The sequence below is a fragment of the Eumetopias jubatus genome, unplaced genomic scaffold (genome assembly GCF_037043125.1).
Source record: "Eumetopias jubatus isolate StellerSeaLion01/CBP00866 unplaced genomic scaffold, mEumJub1_p1.0 scaffold_11, whole genome shotgun sequence".
NCBI lineage: Eukaryota > Metazoa > Chordata > Mammalia > Carnivora > Otariidae > Eumetopias > Eumetopias jubatus.
Genome location: NW_028274817.1, coordinates 60464 through 81698, shown reverse-complemented (window position 1 = coordinate 81698; position 21235 = coordinate 60464). Strand labels below are relative to the sequence as shown.

General features: G+C 54.8%; 1 protein-coding gene across 3 annotated transcripts in view; it reads right to left on the bottom strand.

The window, feature by feature from the left end:
- The window catches only part of PDZD4 (PDZ domain containing 4), a 28110-nt gene extending 8580 nt beyond the window's left edge, over positions 1-19530 (bottom strand). For all 3 annotated transcript variants that reach the window (XM_028094399.1, XM_028094398.2, XM_028094400.1), the window contains exon 1: positions 19471-19530. In XM_028094399.1, coding sequence (XP_027950200.1) covers positions 19471-19530 — 60 coding nt within the window. The remainder of the gene's footprint in view (positions 1-19470) is intronic.
- Between the last annotated feature and the right edge of the window lie 1705 nt (positions 19531-21235).

Below are 21235 nucleotides of genomic sequence, written 5' to 3'. Positions count from 1 at the left end.
CTATGTTAAAAGTAAAACTTCCGAACAAGGGACAGAAACACACTGAAAAGATAAGACAGGTTAAGAGAGGATGCTTACAATGCCTAGAACTGATAAAGGATTATCCAGAATATTCTATAAAGAATTCCAACAAAACGCTAAGAAAATACAAACAACACAGTAGGAAAACCAGCGCAAACAGAAGAGGGAGCCCAAACCAAGCCACGGGCTGTGAGCAGCATCGTCCTAATAGCCAACACTGGAAGCAGCCCAAGGAACCACCAGGGGCAGAACGTATCAAAAGCTCATGCTGGGGCGCCTGGGTGGCTCAGTTGGTTAAGCGACTGCCTTCGGCTCAGGTCATGATCCTGGAGTCGCGGGATCGGGTCCCATACCGGGCTCCCTGCTCAGCGGGGAGTCTGCTTCTCCCTCTGACCCTCTTCCCTCTCGTGCTCTCTATCTCTCATTCTCTCTCTCTCAAATAAATACATAAAATCTTTAAAACAAACAAAAGCTCATGCTATGTTCCTCCGTGTGGTATATGGAAGCACTCCTGCTCATTAATGGCATAAATAGGAGAAAACGTGCATCAGAAGGACAAACCGAAATCCCTCCGGCGAGGGAAGGAAAAGAATGGGGTCAGGAACGGGTGTGCACAGGCGGCTTCAAATCTGCCTTTTTAAGGAAAAGATGCTGAGACCAACGGGCCAAAATCGAGGTGGGTGGCAGTACGCGGCCGATGCCAAACTGATGCGCCATACTTTTCTGTATTTGAGAAATATTTCAGAACAGTTGCACGTGGAGGGGCAGCCAGGGGCAGGGAGGCCAGTCCCCTACTTGGGGGGGGCTAGGTCCGCGGGAGAAAATGGCCTGTTAGTACTAAGGAGAGCGGCTCCCGTCGGCTCGCGGGCCCCTCTGCCAGGCTGGGGGCCCAGGGCTCTGCGCAAGCGCGTCACGCGTCGAAGCGGCGGAAGTGCAGGCCCCGGGGGGTGAGGAACGCGCCCCGGCCCTCGGCGCCCCGGCCCTCGGCGCCCCGGCCCTCGGCAGCCGGGAGTGGAGCGGCCGGGGGCACGCCTCCTGTGGAGCAGCGCTGAGGAGCCCCGTGGGAGAAACCCCTCCCTGCCACAGAAGCAAGAGTTGGGGACATTGGGAAGGGGGTGCCCGTGAGGGTGGGAGGGGTGAGGGCAGAGGGCATGGGAGTGTGGGCGCGTGGGAACGGGCACAGAGGTGTGGGTACAGTGTTGTGAGGGTGGCCTCTGCGCATGGGGTGGGTGTGGGATCGGGGAGTGGGTGGCTTGTGTGGGTGGGCGGTAGGGCTTGGTGGTAACAGGAGCAGGTCCATGACCCTGTGTTGGACCCCCTTCCTCTAGAGGGTCTCCTCTTGCCCTCCGCCCCCGGCCACCTCCCCACTTAAGCTCTAAACGTCAGCCTCTATCATTCCCCCTCCTTCATGTACCCTTCTCTCCTCCCTCAATAGCTGCTCAGCACTTCCCGCCCGCCTCCTGTCACCTACACCCACTCAGGGACAGGTGCCCAGGTGTATCCATCCCTGGCCAAAGAGTCACACTTGCTGGCAAGCACACACATGCCGAGGGAGCCGGGAGAGGCCCAGTGGACACCCAGGGAGAAAGCGGAGCATGCTAAGCATGTAGCACAGAGGGGACCCTAGTAGACCCAGCACGTGGGCATGGCTTGACAGCCCTGAGCCTTGACTCCCCTCAGGCTGCCAAGCAGGCTGGCTGCAAGACTCATTCACTTACCCGCCTGAGAAGGCCTGAGGGGGCCCGGCGGAGGTCAAAGGCTCAGCATGGGCCGGAGGAAAGACAGCAAGCACATCCTCTTCCTCAGCTTAGAGGGGAAGCCAGGCCCTGAGGGGCCCCACCCAAGCTTCCAAGCCCTCAGCTCTGCTTCTGTGTCTGCCGTCTCCCACCAGGCCAGGGCACCTTCTTTTTTTTTTTTTTTTTTTTTAATTTTTTTAATTAAAAAAATTTTTAAGATGTATCTATTTATGAGAGAGACAGACACAGAGTGAGCATGCACACTCGAGTGGGGCGAGGGGCAGAGGGAGAGGCTGTCCAAGCAGACTCCCCACTGAGAGCACAGCTGACAAGAGGACGAGAGAGGGGGGCTCAATCCCAAGACCGGAGATCATGAGATCTTCCCAATACCCCCATGATCATGAGATCATGACCCAGGGCGCCTTCTTATATCCAGAAGGAATCCAGAATTAGGATCACATTGGGAACATCATTTCCAGTTCAGGGAGAGCAATACCTGCTGGCTATGCCCATTGTCAGAACGTCTCATTATTAGAAGATGTTGCCTTCAAGTACAAACCTCCCTCCTTTGGAACAATCCAGAAGAAATCCACTTTGTCTTCCAACACTCCACGTATGCCTGAAGCCCACTTGAATGTCCCACATCCTCCCTCGCCCCAGTTCCTGATGACTCTCAACTCTAGCACTCCGGGGCAGGCTGGGCTGGCCTTGCCATGTGCCAGGCATCATTCTTTGCCTTAGCTGGAACCATCTTTTGGCAGCCGATCCTGTTGGTTTCATAGCGTGCTTGCAGAGCAAGCAAACCCTCAAGCACTGCCTCGCCCGAGATAGACTTTGTTTGTAACTCACTACTCAGGAACTCTCCGAGCGCGGATCCATTTCCTGCTGCCCACATGAGCCCAAGTGGGTTGACCTGAGACCCACAGCTCTAATGCAGTCCCAGGTGAGCTGGAAGTCACTTCATTTCCACTGTGGGGAGAGGGGACCCAAGCTTTAGAGACATCCCTTTGCTCAAATGTGGCCCAGGTGGCCTGGTTCCCATCTACACACCGGGAGATCACTCACTGCCCTAGGTCCCCAGACACTGAAACACCTTACCAGCCCAGCCTCCACAGGACCCAAGGGCAGTGGCCACCTCCAGACTCCAGGGTGCTCAGCAGCCCTTATGTTGGCTGACCCTGTCACCCAGTCACTCACTCTTGGTCTGAACCTTACGCACTGTAAAGTGGTAAACTTTCTGCAAGAATTTGTCAGTAACTATGAAGAATCTTGAAAATGTTCATCATACCCCCTTTGATCCAATAAATTTGCTCTAAGTAATAGATTTTAAATAGTAATAATAATAGATACCATGTGAATTACAGGGATGGCCAGAGCAGCTTTTTTGTTGTGGTAAAATACGCCTAACATAAAATTTGCCGTTTGACCATCTGAAAGTGCACACTTCAGTGGCATTTAGCTCCTTCAACATTGTTCTTCAGCCATCACCTCCATCTCGTTCTGGGACATTTTCGTCCCTGCAAAAGGTGACCCTACCCATTCTCTCCACATTACCCTAAGCCCCAGCCCCCACCACTCCCTTTTCTGTCCAGATATCAATGGAATCATACAGTACGTGCTCTGATGTGTCTGGCATCGTTCCTTAACACATTTTCTAGGTTCATCCATAGTGCAGTAAGCATTAGTGTTTCATTAGTACTTTATGGCTGAATAATATTCCATTGTATCCCATAATGTTCCTTTATATGGATGGACCACATTTTGTTTACCCATTTATATCTGTCAATAGACTGGGTTGTTTCCACTTTTTGGCCACTGTGAATAATGCTGCTATGAATATTTGTGTGCAAGTTTTTGAGACCCCGTTTTCAAATCTTTGGGCTAGGAGTGGAAGTGCCAGGCCCTATGTTCCATCTACGTTTAACTCAGTGAGGTACCAGCATTATTTTTATTTTTATTTTTATTTTTTTTAAAGATTTTATTTATTTATTTGACAGAGAGAGACACAGCGAGAGAGGGAACACAAGCAGGGGGAGTGGGAGAGGGAGAAGCAGGCTTCCCGCGGAGCAGGGAGCCCGATGCGGGGCTCCATCCCAGGACCCTGGGACCATGACCTGAGCCGAAGGCAGACGCTTAACAACTGAGCCACCCAGGTGCCCCTACCAGCATTATTTTTAATGCCAACAACTTCACAACAATCTTAAGCATTAAGTGTCTTCTTCATTAAAGCATACAGCTGCCCTCCCAAAGTCTTCCAGTAAAATGCCTTTTTCTCAAAAAAGATATAATGGGGCGCCTGGGTGGCCCAGTGGGTGAAGCGTCGGATTCCTAGTTTCGGCTCAGGGTCAGGAGATCCAGCATGGTGTTGGGCTCCACGCTCACCCTGCGTGAGACTCTCTCCCTCTGCCCCTCCCGCCCCTCAAATAAATAAATAAATCTTTTTTTAAGATTTATTTATTTATTTTTTGAGAGAGAGAAAGAGAAAGAGCAGGAGCAGGAGGGGCAGATGGAGAGGGAGACAGAAACTCAAGCAGACTTCACTGAGTGGAGAGCCTGATGTGGGGCTCAGTCTCACGACCCTGAGATCATGACCGGAGCTGAAACCAAGAGTCCGATGCTTCACTGACCGCGCCACCCAGGCACCCCAATAAATATATCTTTTAAAAAAAGATATAAAATGACATGTGAACTAGGATGATTACCATATAAAATGTTTATGGAAAAAGGCTGGAAAAGAATATATACAAACATTGTGTGAGGGAAATCTGAGATTTTTCCCCTTTTCTTCCAAACTTTATATAACATGGCTATTTTTTTTTTTTTTAAAGATTTTATAATCTATTGGACAGAGAGAGAGACAACGAGAGAGGGAACACAAGCAGGGGGAAGGGCAGAGGGAGAAGCAGGCTTCCCGCCGAGCAGGGAGCCCGATGCGGGGCTCGATCCCAGGACCCCGGGATCATGACCTGAGCCGAAGGCAGACGCTTAACGACTGAGCCACCCAGGAGCCCTGGCTATACTTTTTGAAAAAAATAAATAAATGTTTATGAACTGCAAAATAAAAAACACCATTGCTGGAAAATTCTCATGATAAAACATTAAGCAAAAAGGACTGTTTAGACCAGTGCGACCTCAATTCTGGGAGCATGGATCTGGGCGTATGTTACATATATTCATTCATTGGTATGTGCATATGTGTTCAACACAATATTTTTTTTTTAATTTTTTTTAAGATTTTATTTATTTATTTGAGAGAGCGAGAATGAGAGAGAGAGCGCACATGAGAGGGGGGAGGGTCAGAGGGAGAAGCAGACTCCCCGCCGAGCAGGGAGCCCTGATGCGGGACTCGATCCCGGGACTCCAGGATCATGACCCGAGCCGAAGGCAGTCGCCCAACCAACTGAGCCACCCAGGCGCCCACAATACTTTCTTTAAAGACTGGGAGAAAATTCATGGGAGATAGTATTTACAGGTGACTTTTCTCTTGTTCTTTCTAGTATTTTCTCCAATGAACATCGCTTTTATAATCACAGAGAAAATATACAAAAGCAATCTAGCCCATGATATATTCTGACCTGTTCTCAGTTTCCCCAAGGCTCCAGACTCTGTGGCAGGTGACAGGTTTGTTCTGGGCAGCCCAGGATGGGACGGCAGCCTCCGGGCCCAGGCCCCTTGGGTGCCCATTAAAGGAGAGCAGCGGTAATGAAGTCACATCAGACTCCACATCCACACCTGGTCTGAGGAGGCTCAGGAGAGGCACTGCTTTCTCCCTCTACTGCCTTCCATTTCCGGCCCGGGTGTCCCAAAAAATGGGCCTGGAGTCCCAGAGGGAGTGAAGGAGGCCCCGGGGGGACGCTCGGGCTGTGGGCTCCAGGTGAGCGGGGGGGGGGGGGGGGGGGGATGAATCACAGCCACCCACCCCCTAGAGGAGGTGACCGCGAGGGCCCGGCCCCATGCCCACCCCAGGGGCCACTGGGAGACTGGCCTGACCACGGGGCCGGCCAGTTAGGCTTAATGGGCCTCAGGCCCAGGGGCAAGACTGAGCAGATACGTTCCCCATTCCCCCAGCGCAGCCCTCCTCTGCCGGCCCCCTACTGGCCCCCTCTAAGGTGGGTGATCAAGGTATGGGCCCCAGGGTCCGAGCAGAAGAGGACAGGAGGCCCCTGGGGTCGGGGGGAGCACTGACCCCATAAGCACCAGCCAACGAGGCAAGGAGGCACAGCAGACAGGCCCCCAGGTCTGCCTTCACAAGGAGCCTGTGGCCACCCCACACACAATGCCCCCCCCCAGCCCCTCAATGCAAGCCAGGTCACAAGGGTGGGGCCCTTCCCCACCAGGGGGTGGACAGGCACAGAGTAGCCAATCAGGTGGTGGGGTGAGGAGACAGGACACAAGCTAGGGCAGGGACCTACCTCAACCCAGGCTCTAAAGGAGAGTGGGGGGTGGGGGGCGGAGTTGTAACGGTGGAAGAACTTTCTAACAATCAGGGGTGTTGGGAGTGAGCAAGGAAGGTGAAGGGGGATGTCAGAGGCTGTAGTGGGGATGGATCTGGGGGACTGGGCCACTGCCCCCTGGTCTCTCCCGTTCCAGGGGGCTCCAGACAAGGGACTCATGGGACAGACCTGTGTGGTCTTGCACACGGCTTCTCCAGGGAGCAGGGAGACAGTAGGAATGAGCCCTGGAAGCAGGGAGGGCTCCCCTCTGCCCCAGGGCACCCTTCTGGAAGCTGAGAGGCAGACTGCTTCAAGCCTGGTTGGAAGGTGGGAGGGGGAGGGGGCAAAGCTGTATTTCAGAAGGTCCGCAGCAGGGAGCGCAGGAGATGAGGTCAGCACAGGGGTTATGGGTGCACAAGTGACCCTCTGTGTCCCCAGGCAGCTGGGAACCACTGGAAGGAAGACGTGTTCTGTCTCCCGCCGAGCACTGGGAGAACAGGAAGAACAGCCAGGAATAAGACAGACGTGATCTCTCTGCTCAGGGAGGCTAGTGCCAGGGGCGGAACTCAGGCAAGAAACAAGCAAGTAAGGCCTTTTTGGACTGCATTCAGAGCAGTGAGTTATGTGGTCGAAAATGCTAAAGCGGGGACTGCTTTCGATCGAGTGTGCAGGGACAGCCTCCCCGGGGATACTTGACCTAAGACCTAAATGATGACAAGGAGCCCCCCCACGGTAGGGACTTTGAAGAACATTCCAGCCAGTGCTAAGCCCTTGATGCTCTCTGGAGAATAATGTGCACATCACCCCGGCCTCTACTGAGGAGCGTGCAGGAGGGGACCAAGCGGAGGCAGGGGAAAGAGCAGCAGGGAACCACAGTGGCCCAGACCAGAGATCATGGCGCCTTGGCCTGGGATGGAGGTGGCAGTGGTTGCGAGGGCCCAGGGGAAGGGAGAATGGGGAGTGCCTGCTTAATGGGTATGAAGTTCCCTTTTGGGGTGATGAACATGTTCTGGAAATAAATAGTGGTGATGCGAATGTACATGTCACTAATGGTAAATTTGATGTCATAGACTTTCCCACAATAAAAATAAGACTGCCATCCAGATCCACAGAGACAACAAAGGTGAGGGTCACTGTGGATGACGCAGGGGTTGGGGTAAACACGGGAAACGGGCATGTTTTATTAATGGAAATTATTTCTCAGATTTAAAGTTCCTGAGACATGCAAACATCCTCAATGCCCCACTCCACCTACAGGTGTCCCAAACCATGAGATGGAGGGGGAGGGTGCCTGGGTGGTGCAGCCAGTTTAGAGACCACTCTTGGTTTCGGGTCAGGTCTGATCTCAGGGTCGTGAGATTGAGCCCCCTAGCAGGCTCTGCCCTCAGCAGGGAGTCTGCTTGGGTTTCTCTCTCCCTCTTCCTCTGCCCCCATCTTTCTCTCGAAGATAAATAAATCTTAAAGAAAAAAAAAAGCAGGGTGCCTGGATGGCTCAGTCGGATAAGCGCCTGCCTTCGGCTCAGGTCATGATCCCAGGTCGCAGTCACACATCGGGCTTTCTGCTCAGCAGGGAGCCTGCTTCTCCCTCTGCCCACCCCCCCACCCCCCACCCCCGCCGCTCGTGTTCCCTCTCTGGGCTCCCAGCTCAGCGGGGAACCTGCTTCTCCCTCTCCACTCCCCCTCCTTGTGTGCTCTCTCTGTGTCTCTCTGTCAAATAAATACATAAAATCTTTAAAAAAAAAAAAAAAAGCCTGAGATGGGGCACCTGGCCGACTCAGACGGTAGAACATGCGACCCTTGATGTCAGGGTTGTGGGTTCGAGCCCCGTGTTGTGCTAGAGATTACTTTAACATAAAATAAATTATAGGGCGCCTGGGTGGCTCAGTTGGTTAAGCGACTACCTTCGGCTCAGGTCATGATCCTGGAGTCCCGGAATCGAGTCCCGCATCGGGCTCCCTGCTCGGCGGGGAGTCTGCTTCTCCCTCTGACCCTCTTCCTTCTCGTCCTCTCTGTCTCTCACTCTCTCTCTCTCAAATAAATAAATAAAATCTTAAAAAAATAAATTATAAACAAAAATCATGAGATGGAGGAGCTAACGGGGAACTGAATGTAGACAGAAGAGGCCCACAAAGGACCATGAGGCGCGCTTACATTAAGCAGTTGGAGACAGAGACCCAGAGTTTACAGTCAGCCAGAGAGAAGCTAAGGAGGAAAGCTGAACAAGACAGTGCATCGAGGGGCATCTGCTAAGAGGTGGACCATCGCAGAGGGGGACACTCAGCAGGCTGGGCTGGGCGGGGTGTGAAGCTCGGGAACTTTTGCAGAGAATGGGGTTGGAGTGGCTGGGGGCTGGGGGAGAGCGCTGCCTTTGGGTTTTACCAGGCGTAGAGACACCTGAGAGTTCTGAATGCTGACGCGAGGTTTACAAGAGGGAAAATTCAGGCCAAAGAGCGTGGGGAGCGGGGGGGGGGGGGGGGGCAGGCACCAAGACCTTGGGGGACATTGGGAGTAGGCGCGGGGAACACGGGGGAAGAGAAGAAACACCAGCGGCAGGTGAAGGAGACATAGGGGCAACGAGGGGACGCAGGGGCCGGCGAGAGCTCCGCGGGAATCCCAGCGGCTAGTCGTGATCCCGCAGGGGCCGACCGGCCGCGGGGAAGGCGCCGAGCCCGCTCCGCCCCCGAGGGCGGAGCGGCGGCGCCCCGGGCGGCGGAGGGCGGGGCCCCGGCGCGCTCGCCCCGCCCACCCCCACCCCCACCCCCCGGGCCCTGAGCAGCAGACAAAGAGGGCGGCGGCGGTGCGAGCAGGGCTGGCCGTCGACTCCCGCACGGGCGGTGGGCGCGAGTCCTCTCCCACCCTCGGCTGAAGCGAGTCTCCGGGCCCTGACCTAGGGAGGCTGGCGCAGCTGTGCGGGGGATCCACAGGAGGCCCTCGCCGTACTTCCCAGCTGCTGTGATGCGGGCCGTCTCGGCGGGCGGGGAGGAGGGAGGGAGGAAGGGGCCGAGAGAAGAGCCCTGACTGGGTGGAGGCCTGCGAAAGGCCCCTTGCACTCGTGGTAAGGCGGGGAGCAGGGGGTTACCTACATAAATGACTAGTGGGGACCAAGGCTGCTACATTAGGACTCTCCTAACCCCACTCTGCGGATGGAGAAACAGACAAGGAGACAACAGACACCGGAAGTTGCCCTCTGCCCTGGCGCCGTGAGTCTTGACTGATGGCTCTCAGCTCTGCTGACAGGAGTGTCCAAGGGACACTTTGGATGTAACCTGTGTCTCTGGCTTCCCAGGTTCGGACAAGTGTTATGGGGACCCCCAAACCGACAGAGCAGGCTCTCCGTCTTTTCAATGGCCCAGCACAAGTCCTCACCTATTTTCCCAACTCTGGATTTTGAAAATGGTCAACCCACAGGGACGTTGCAACATCTGACAGTGGATACCTGCATTCCCTTCAGGCAGATCTCTCCCAGAGTGCACATTCCCACACCTGCTCTCCCCTTTCTACACACACATTTTGCAAGCAAGATGCCAACACCAATGCTCCCATTCCAGCAGAAACCACATCACCCTTAATGTGCTCATGGATTTAGCACTGATGTAATCATCAGCCACCCCCACATCTCTACAAACGTACCACTAATACCCTTACAGCTTGTTTGTTTTTGTTTCTGAACCCAGGATCCAATCAAGGACCCCACACATCACATTTGGTTGTTAGGTTCTTTTTTCTTTAACGTTCATGGCATTGACCTCTTGGAAGAGTCCAGGGCAGCTGCTTTGCACAATGCCTGAGTCTGGAACTGCCCTCATTAGATTCAGCTTAAGTGCTTTGACAAATTGCTGGGTCCTACCCCCTCCCCACCACCAGCATCAGGAGGCACTGGGATCAGATCGTCCCACTGCTGGGGATGCTTGATTTGGTTTAGTCACATGGTCAAAATCATGGCTGCCAGGTCTCTCCCTTTCCCTCCCTAATTTACAAGACACCTGGGGTAATGCCTTGAGACCCTGTGACCATCTTGTTCCGGACAACCTTTATGTAATGGTTTTACCATCCGAGGATGATCCTTGCCTAAATGGATTGCATCAGTGGCTACGAAATGCCTTAATTTGTAAGAATTCTAGCAGGGCACAGCAGTACATTCCATCATCATGTGACTGGTCCAGCGAACAGCATGGCCCCAGTCGTGGCTACCTGGACAAACCACACCATTCAACCCCCTACCTGTACCCACCTCTTCTTGCCCAGGGGCAGGAGAAAGAAAAGGAAGCATGGGAGGGCTTCATCTCAAAAGCCTTTTTAGTAGGGCGCCTGGGTGGCTCAGTTGGTTAAGCGACTGCCTTCGGCTCAGGTCATGATCCTGGAGTCCCGGGATCGAGTCCCGCATTGGGATCCCTGCTCAGCGGGGAGTCTGCTTCTCCCTCTGACCCTCTCCCCTCTCATGCTCTCTATCTTATTCTCTCCCTCAGATAAATAAATAAAATTTAAAAAAAAAAAACAGCCTTTTTAGTAGTTTGGGAGTGGTGTGTATGTCTGGGTGCCCACGTGAGCTGATTGTGTGTTGGTGAGGGTGTGGGAGATGGGAAAGGAGGCTTGCTTAGCTAGAACACAGTATGTCCCTTGGGAACCTCAGTGGGGCAAAGACCCCTGGAAATTGATTTGGTAGGTCTCAGGTGATGCCTCGCCTCTTAGTTGTAGCAAACTCACTTCCTAGGTCATGTTGATGTGATTCAGGGCTTCACTGATTTATCCCAAGTTCCTTCCTGAGGTCTTTGCTCTTGGCGTGGTTGGTGCAAAGCCCAGCAGTGTGGACGTGGCCTGGGAGCTTGTGAGAAATGCAGACTCTCGGGCCCTGGACCTGCTCCAATTCTGCATTTTAACAAGAGCCTTAGGGTTGAGTTGTGCTGGCCCAGAGCACCCCCTCAAGGAACCAGGAAGGATGCACACATACCTGAATGGGGTTCAGACACCAGACAAGTGACTCAAAGGGTCTCTCCTTCCCTCTTACCCCTTCCCTCCCCAAAGCTGCTGAGTGGATGGTGGTGCCACCCAGGGTCTGCTGAAATCCATCGGCCCTGCCTTTCTAGGTGAGATCAGGTCTCTCAGGGCACCTCTGAAGTCTGCCTGGAAAGAGTGGCTAGGAAGGAAGGATACCCCAGATGGCCTGTGTGAAAAAGCAAAGCAATTCTTGAGGTCATCATCAAGATCAACTTTGCAGGGGGTGGGGGGTGCGCCTGGGTGGCTCAGCCGATTGGGCGTCTGCCTTCGGCTCAGGTCATGATCCCAGGGTCCTGGGATGGAGCCGCACGACGCATTGAGCCCCACAACACATCAGGCTCCCAGCTTAGCCGGGAGCCTGCTTCTCCCTCTCCCACTCCCCCTGCTTGTGTTCCCTCTCTTGCTGTGTCTCTGTCAAATAAATAAAATCTTAAAAAAAAAAAAAAAAAAAAAATCAACCTTCAGGGGTAAGCTCACAACTAAAAACATCCACCCGCCCACCTCTGGGCTAACCTGACTGGCCCAAGAGCATGATCCAAGTCTAGCAGTAATCAGAATGATATTCTTTATGAGATGCTCTTCATTTCCGCTGCTCAAAGCAAGCATGAGCAAGAGGCAGGCTGCACTACAAAGAAGCCCCTGAGCCCCAACTTCTCAGTCTTTCCTCCTCTGGCTCCTCACTAATCTTAGACCTTACAGTTCACAACTCGGGCTCCTCTTCCTGTGTAAAGTTTTCTCTCCTTTCTTTCACATACAGAAATCCTCAGAATAATACTGAACATTCTTCTGTCACTGGACATTAACTGTGTCATGTCCACGAGTAAGGCTGTCTCCACCCAACTGCCACGCCTTAACCACTGACCAAATGGCCTGATGGCAACAACTCCACCCCCTTGCCAAATGAGATCCCAGGGGACCCAGTGCCTGATGAGCAAAGGTTGCTGATTTCCCCATGGCAATGACCCTGGGAGGCAGGCACTCTTTATTCCCACATGGTACCGTCTTCCCTGTGGGGACCCAGAAACAGACGGAGGGAAAGACCCACCCAATCCCACTAGAGCCCCATGCTGGGCTAAGTACTCTCAAGTGTTTTTCCTTTGGTATGTGTGTGTTACGTGTATTTCTTGTTTTTAAAGCTTTACTGAGGTATAATTGCCATATAATCAAATGCACATATTTAGAGCATAACACTTTATAAAGTTTTTTTTTTTAAGATTTTATTTATTTGACAGAGAGAGACACAGCAAGAGAGGGAACACAAGCAGGGAGAGTGGGAGAGGGAGAGAGAGAAGCAGGCTTCCTGCTGAGCAGGGAACCTGATGTGGGGCTCGATCCCAGGACCCTGGGATCATGACCTGAGCCAAAGGCAGACGCTTAAACATCTGAGCCACCCAGGCGCCCCAACACTTTAAAGTTTTGTAAATAAACACCTGTGAAACCATCATCACCATCAAGATAGTGACCATTTCCTCAAGTATCCTCATGCCCCTTTCCGCCCACCCGTGCAAATGCTGATCTGCCTTCCAGTCACTAGAGATTAGTTTGCATTTTCTAGAATTTTCTACCCCAATGGCTCAGGTAGTCCTTGGAACTGAGGTAAGGGAGGAAGGGCACTTTAAAATGTTGAGACAATGGAAAAACATGGTGATCCTGTGTAGGTCATGGTTACTGGGATTCAGGGCCCCGTTCAAGCGCTCCGGTTACTTCCAGAGGGCCTACTTCGGGACAGGCGGGGCACTCAGCAGCAAGGCACAATGACAGAACCAAACCCTGCTCACAGGAAGCCCCCACTCAAGGGGCAGGGAGCACGTCAGGGTGAGGAGAGCCGCCGCGGAGGATGAGCATGGAGAGAGGGGGCAGCTGTGGGCCCGCTGCCCTCCACTCTGCTCTTGCAGCACACTGGGCCCTTCTCTCCCCAACTGTTGCCTCTTCGTTCCCCGCCCGTCTCTCCCATTACAAAAAGGCGGGGGCGGGCGGGAGGGAGGGAGGGAGGGGTCTCTGATCCTCCTCGGCACAAGGAAGGATGGCTGGCACAGCGGGGGGCTCCGCCAGCAGGCGCCCGAGGAAAAAAGACCTGGGGGGGCGTCACAAGGAGACCTGGGGGGCTTTCCTTTGACCTCTCTGGATATGGACAGAGGGGAGCCGGATGGTGGTCCTGACTCACTCGAGGCTGAAAGAAGGGATTAGAGCAGAGGTCTGGCCAAGCCCTGTAGGGAATGGGTGCAGTGGGCCAGGGGCCACTCTCCTTTGTCACATAGGTCTCCTGTGCACCAGGCCGGCCAGCAAGCATGTGATGGTGTCAGAGAGGGGGGACCAAGATCTAGAAGACTGGGGTGGCAGGGGAAAGACAAAGAGGCAGAGAGAAGCCCAACAGAGTGGGGCGTGATTAGACCCACGACAGAGGGGTCAAGGTGCCCCAGGGCAGGGCAGCGGCCCCCAGCCTGCAAGGGCACCAGGAAGGGCTCTCAGCAGGCATCGCGCGCCTTGGTGCTGACTCAGCTTCCTGCCCACCTTTCACCCTCTGGCACCCGGTTGCTGCCTCTTCCTAACTCAACGTGCAAGACCACCCACCCCCAGGATCCTTCTACCTTTTCTGAGCTTGTCGAGCTTGTTGGTGTGTGGCACCCCGCCCCCACCCCAGCGCCCGCCCGGTTCACTACTGGTCCGGTTCAATACTGACCGGACAGAAGTGGGGCTGGAGCTCTGCGGGGCTGGAGCTCTGCGGGGCTGCACTTGGCACACGGTGCTGGGCCACATCAGTAGCGTAAAGGGCCCAAGCCAGGGAATGTCCCAGTAGCCACCCAGAAAACATCTGACAACGTCTAACAACACTTCATCATAAAAACACCCAAACTACGAATAGAAGGGAACTTCCTTGACTTGATAAAGAGTATTTATGAGAAACCTACAGCTAACTTCCAACTCACTGGTGAAAGACTGGAAGCTTCCCCTCTTAGATCAGGAGCAAGGCAAAGATGTCTGCTCTCACTTCTTTCCAACAAGGTACTGGAGATGCTAGACTGAGCAAATAGGCAAGAACAAGAAACAAAAGGTATCCAGATTGGAATGGCAGACGTAAAAGTATCTCTATTCGCTCATGACATAATCCCACATATAGAAGATCCTCAAGAATTCACTAAGAAACAATGAAAGCTAATAAATGAGTTGAGTAAGGTTGCAGCATTCAGGATCAATATATAAAAATCAACTGCCTTTCTACACAGTGGCAATGAGAAAGATGAAAAGGAAGTTAAGAAAACAATTCCCGGGACGTCTGGGTGGCTCAGCTGGTTAAGCATCTGACTCTTGGTTTTGGCTCATGTCATGATCCCGGAATCCTGGGATCCACCCCAAGCACTGGGCTCCCTGCTCAGCGGGGAGCCTACTTCTCCCTCTCCCTCTGCTGCTCCCGCCCCCGCCCCGCTTGTGCTCTATCAAATAAATAAATAAAATCTTTAAAAGATTTTAATAAGATCTTTAAAAGCCACCCATCAAAAAAAATCTTTAAAAAAATAACAGGAGCACCTGGGTGGCTCAGTCGGTTAAGCGTCTGCCTTCGGCTCGGGTCGTGATCCCGGGGTCCTGGGATCAAGCCCCGTATCGGGCTCCCTGCTCCGCGGGAAGCCTGCTTCTCCCTCTCCCACTCCCCCTGCTTGTGTTCCCTCTCTCACATCGTGTCTCTCTCTGTCAAATAAATAAATAAAATCTTTAAAAATAATAATAAAAAAGAAAACAATTCAACTCACAATAGCATCATAAAGAATAAATCACTCAGCAGTAAATGTAACAAAAGTGCAAAACACTGTTTAAATAAATTGAAGACCCATGTGGAAAGACATCCCATGTTCATGGGTAATACTCCACCCAAATCGATGTACAAATTCAATTCAATTCCTACAAAACTGCAGCTGGCTTCTTTTTAGAAACTGGCAAGCTGATCCTAAAATTCGTATAGAAACTTAAGGGACCCAGAATAACCAGAACAATCTTGAAGAGTACAAAATTGGAGGGCTCACACTTGCTGATTTTAAAATTTACTTACAGGGGCACCCGGGTGGCTCAATTGGTTAAAATGTTGGACTCTTGGTTTCGGCTCAGGTCATGATTTCAGGGTCATGAGATTGAGCCCTGCATCAGGCTCCTTGCCTAGCACAGAGTCGGCTTGAGATTCTTTCTCCCTCTCCCTCTGCCCCTCCTTCTGCTCGTGCGTGCTCTCCCTCTCCCTCAAATAAATAAATATTTTAAAAATTCACAAAAATAAAATTTACTTACAAAGCTACAGTAAAAGCAGAGTGGTACTGGCATAAAGATAGACATTTCTCCAGAAAAGACATACTAATGGACAATGGCATATGAAAAGATACTCAACATCACTCAGGAACTGCAAATCAAAACCACAGTGATACCACCTCATGCGCAGGCTATAATCAAAAACATGCGTTGGGGGCATGCGGAGAAAGCGGAACCCTCTTACGTTCCTGGTAGGAATGTAAAGTGGCCCAGCCCCTGTGGAAAAGAGTTCGGCAGCTCCTCAAAAAATGAAACAGAATTACCATATGATCCAGCAATTCCATTTCGGGGTATATACCAAAAAAAATTAAATTATTTTTTAATTTAACTATTAAATTAAAAGGGACTGAGGGTGCCTGGCTGGCTCAGCTGGTAGAGCATGTGACTCTTGATCTCAGAGTTGTGGGTTTGAGCGCCACGTTGGGTGTAGAGATTACTTAAAAATAAAATCTTTAAAAAATAAAGATAAAAAAATTAAATAAAATCTTTTTAAAAATAAAATAAAAGCAGGGACTCAAACAGATACTTGTATACCCATGTTCACAACCGCATTATTCACAATAGTCAAAAGGTGGAAGCAACACCAGTGTCCATCAATGGGTAAATGGATAAATACTATGTGGTATAGTCACACAATGGGATATTACTCAGCAATAAAAAGAAATTTAGGGGCGCCTGGGTAGCTCAGTTGGTTAGGCGACTGCCTTCGGCTCAGGTCATGACCCTGGAGTCCCGGGATCGAGTCCCGCATCAGGCTCCCTGCTCAGCAGGGAGTCTGCTTCTCCCTCTGACCCTCCCCCCTCTCGTGTGCTCTCTCTCTCATTCTCCCTCTCAAATAAATAAAAAATAAAAAAAAATCTTTAAAAAAAAAGAAAAGAAATTTAGGGGGTGCCTGGCTGGCTCAGTCGGAAGAGCGTGCAACTCTTGATCTTAGGTCATGGGTTTGAGCCCCACATTGGGGGTAGAGAGTACTTAAAAAAAAAAAATTAAAAAAAAAAGGAAAACATGATAAATGAAAGAAGCCGCACATTAAAAAAATCATATATTGTATGGTTCCTATGGTTCATTAAGATGAAATGTCTGGGACAGGCAAATCCATACAGAGATTATTAGTGGTTGCCAGGGGCTAGGAGGTGCTGGGGGAAATGGGTACATGACTGCTAAAGACAGGGTTTCTTTTTGGAGTGATGACAATGTTCTGGAATGAGATAGTGGTGATGGTTGCACAACTCCCTGAATATATTACAAACCACCGATTGCACACTTTATCAGGGTATGCTCAATAAAGCTGTAGTTTGTTTTGTGCCATCAGGAGAAAAGGGCCTGGAGCTCAAGGGTAGGACAGACACTTGGGAGTTCTTAACCTGGGGGTTGAAGAATCTAAGGCACAAGGAAGTCCCGTGGCAAGTGGTGTAGGCGTGCATGTGCATTTCTCTGGGCTGCACTGTGCCCCACCCGGGTCCCTCACTCTCATGAGGTGCAGAGGCCACAGGCAGGTACAGACTGGACTGGGAGAAGCACCATTGAGGCTAGGGGAATGCCAGTGTTTAGGGGAGTACGGGAGCCAGGCAAGGAGTCTGACTGGTCTTTTGGGACAAAAGCTTCTTTCTGCTCTGAGAAGAGGACCGGACTGGGCCAGGAAAGGCTCACCCCGCTGTGCCTGGGACTCCAGCCCCCAGAAACAGGGTCATCTGGGACCACTAATGGTTTTCCCTGCTTTCCAGCTTTTTATTCAATCTTCTTGTCTTCCCTTAATTTTATTTTATTTACTTATTTACTTTTGGGGGGGAGGTGCAGAGGGAGAGAGAGAGAGAAAATCTTAAGCAGACTCCACACCCAGCACACGAGCCCCGCACTGGGGCTCGATCTCACTACCCTGAGATCAGGACCTGAGCCAGAATGGAGTCAGTGGCTTAAGGGACTGAGCCACCCAGGCGCCCCTCCCCTTCATTTTAAAGGATCATTCCTCTTTTAAAACTGCACCCAGGCTCTGGTTCTGCCCAAACTTCTGCAGGAGCTTTAAAAGGGAGCAGCATCCCCAGAGAGGGCAGCTGGCATGCGGGCCCCTCCTCCTGGGGACCTATCGCCCCAAGGCTTGGGGCTCTCTCTCAAGGAAAGCCTGGCTCTGAACTTTCCTGCCCAGGTTCATCTCAAGCCCTCTTCCAACATGGAGCCTCCCTGAAGGCAGTCCCAACCCCAACTGTGGCAGCCTCCCCTCACTCACTGCCAGGGGGAGCCAGAAGGGTCACCTCAGTGTCGCCCCTCGACCCGGCTCATTTCAAGCCTGTAGGCAGCGCAGGTCGCCCTCTGCTTTCCACACACCCCCATGAGGTCGGCCTTAAATGAAATACTACCTCAATCCCTCTCTGAGGAAGTCAAGAGCCAAGAGCTTTGGAATCGCTTGCCATTTGGTGGCATAATTCCAAGAAAGGAAGAAGGAGTGAGGGTGGGATCCCACGGCGCCACCAACCAACCAGTGCAGCGCAACCTTCCGCCTGCAGCCCCGGTGCCCACCACTGGGATTCCAAGGGACTGCCTTTCGGTCCCAGCGCGAGTTATTACCGAGCCCGATTCCACGAGCGGGCAATGACAATGGCCAGGCAAGATTTCCAGACAGCGGGAACAAGACAAGAGGCACAGCCCGGGGGCGGACGGCGAGAATGGAAGAAAGGCGAGGGACAGCGAGCGGGAAAAGCGCAGGGCCGCGCGCGCCCCGGGAGACAGAGCCTCAGAGAGGAGCTGAGTGGCGCGGCCAGGGCAGAGCAAGATTCCCCGTCGTGCCCCCTCCCGCTCACAGTGGCCAGAACCAGGCTCACAGCACCAAATGTGGGCTCCCGCGGCCTCCCCAACCCCCCGAGACGCTGATTCCTCCCCCACTCCCCCACACACCGCGCCCCCGTGGATGCTTACAGGAGTTCCCCCTATTCTTCTAAGGAGACCCCATTGCCCCCGGCCAACACCGCACGGACCAGCGCCTGCTCCCCAGCCCTGACCCATAAACCCTGAGTTGAAGTGCATACCTGTCTGCGCCGGGTCTGCCCCTGGGTCCCGACTCCCTCCGACCTTGAACTCCCTCACCTTAGCCCCGGGGGCGTCTCAGGCCACACCATGCGGGACATTTCCCTAGACACACCTCTCTGAGCGCACACAGAAAGTACACACACGCGGGGCCCGAGGAGCCTCCGCGCACACACAGACGGGGCACAAGCACGCACTCACGAAGTCACGCCACGCACAAGCAAGAAAGCCCCGCTCCGGGCCACCGGGCTGGGCTTGGGTTCCGAGCGCGCGGCCGGGCGTATCCCCGCCTGCCCCGCCGAACATCTCCCGGTCCACGCCCCCCGCGGCTCTGGACCCGAGGCCCCGCAGGGCAGGGACCGAGCCGGGCACCGCTACCTGCAGACAGCCCTCCCCTCCCTGAGCCCGCGGCACCCCAGCCTGGGAGCCCACCATTTGGGCAGGGCCGGGGCGGAGAGTGGGCGCCGGGATAAGCGCCCCAGCCCCAGACCGCCCGCGTATTCCTGCGCCCCTGGCCCTCCGGGCCCTGGATGTGGCCGACCCCCGCGCCGCGGGTGCCCAACTGCCTCCCCCGCCCTGGGTCCAGCGGGGCGAGCGTGTACAGGGAACGGATCCCGTTGCTATGCAACCTCCATCCCGCGCCGGCGCCGGCAACACCGCGCCTCCGGGCTCCCGGGCCCGGGGTGCAAGCGCGCCGGACCGGGCCGAGCCCAACTTCCGGAGCCAGGCCGATCTGGACCCAGGATTCACGTCCCCATCTACTCCGGGCGCCCAAGGGATGCGCCCTACACCCCATCCCCACGCAGCTCCCCCCATCTGTGACTGGTTCCCACGGAGCGCCCACACCCAGCAGCCCCAGAAATTGAGGGCAGGAATGGCTCCCTACCTCTTCTTCTTCGAGCCCTTCAGCCCTCCCAGGTTTGCGACCAGCTTCTTCCCCAGGTGGCGCCCACGCCCCCCGCCCCAACGGCCCCTACCTGAAGCATCACTTTGTACTGCTCCTCCGGTTTCTGAACCACGCACATATTACATCCCATGGTGCTGGCCAGCGAGGGGAGGAGGGCGGGAACGGGAAAACGCCTTTCACTGGCCGGAGTGCGGGACCTCGGGTCCCGGGCCGGGGCCGGGGGCCATACCCTAGCGCAGGGGGCGGGCCGCTTAGCGGGGGAGGGGAGGACGCCCCCGAGGGAGGGGCAGCTCCACGCCCCTCGGGTTAACTCCGCTGGCTGAGGCCAGGCGCGGGCATGCTCCCTCGCACCCGGCCAGGAAAAAAAGGGCAGCGGGGGGATGGGCGGGCGCGCCGGGCGTTGCTGGGCGACGGCCCCCCAGGAGGCGCGGGGGCGCGCCGGGCCGCCGGGGGCCGTCAGGGGCCGTGGGCCGCGCGCCTCCCCGCTCGCGGGGCCCGCCGCTGCCGCTGCCGCTGCCGCTGCCGCTGCCGCTGCCGCCTCCGGCTCCCACCCATGGCCACCGGCCCCGGGAGCCCGGCCCTCGCGCTCGGCGCCGCGGCCCGGCCCGCCGACTGGGGCGCGGCGGCTCGGCGGCGGCCCCCGCCCGCGGCCAGGCCCGCGCCCACGCTCCCGCCTCGCCCGGCCGCGCTCACGGCGCTCCCGGCGCCCGCTCTCTGGCCCGCAGTCGGCCCCGCAGTCTCCGGCTCCCGCCCGGGACGACGAGCACGCGCGCGCGCCCGCGGCGGCGGCGGGGGTGGGGGGAGGGGCGCGGGGACGGGGCGCACGCGCGCGGGGGAGGGGAGCTGGGCGGGGTGGAAGCGCGAGCCGCGGGGGCCGCGGGAGCCGGCGCGCCAAGCCGGGGGCGGGGCCTTGGCTGGGGTGGTAGGGGGGCTCCTGGCTCCCCGCTCCCGCGGGCATCGGGTCTCCGGGCTCTCGGCTCTGGACGCGCGGCCGACGCGGTGCGGGCCCAGGAGACAGGGGTCCTGTTTGGAAAAGCGCCTCCCGGGATCGCCCAAAGAGCTCGGGGCCTCGGGAGGGGGGGCGCAATCTCAGCCCAGTTCCCAGGGCCTCCACGCTGCAGTCCGAATACCTCTACCCCTTCCTCCGACTTCCCTTTAATGACCGCTTCTCTCCTTCAACTCAGCCGTTCTCTCGCTGTCGTTTAAATGGACACCTTTGTTAAAATAAGATAAAAAGAATGGGGAAACAAGAGGTGGTGGAGAGGCCGCCACATGGCTTGGGATGCCCTGGGACACTCGCGTGCGCACAGAACTGACCCACCTGAGTCCCCTGCCTACCTGTGTCTCAGCCCCAGCCCACCGCTTTGACGTTCCCTCCATCTCTTCCTCTTCTCTCCCACAGCCTGCCCTCTCGGACAAGCCTGGGGAGAGAAGGCCTTTGCCTGGAAAGCAGCATCGGGGTGGCTTCCCATGGGGTGCCCGGGAGAGTTGCTGAGCCCAAGCCCCCTGGCTGCAGAAGATCGCTTGATTAAATTGCCGCACGCTTCATTTCCAGGCTTTGGCAAGTGACAGAATCATTAACCACACAGAGCTGTTGAATTCCAAGGCAGCGGTTGGGGAAGGCCCCTCCAAAGCCCTTCTTCCTCCCTGACTCCTGGGTTAGAGGCTAGGGATCTGGAATGATGGGCCCGCTCCGAGTCTGGAGAAGAGATAGGAGTGTCTGGAAAAGCAGACCTTGAGACAAGGGCTGGTGTACAAGTTGCTTATGTTGGACAGTGATCTCGGGATGAAAGCCAGTACAAGGGTACATTCTCAAGTTGGTGGGCAGTCAGAGC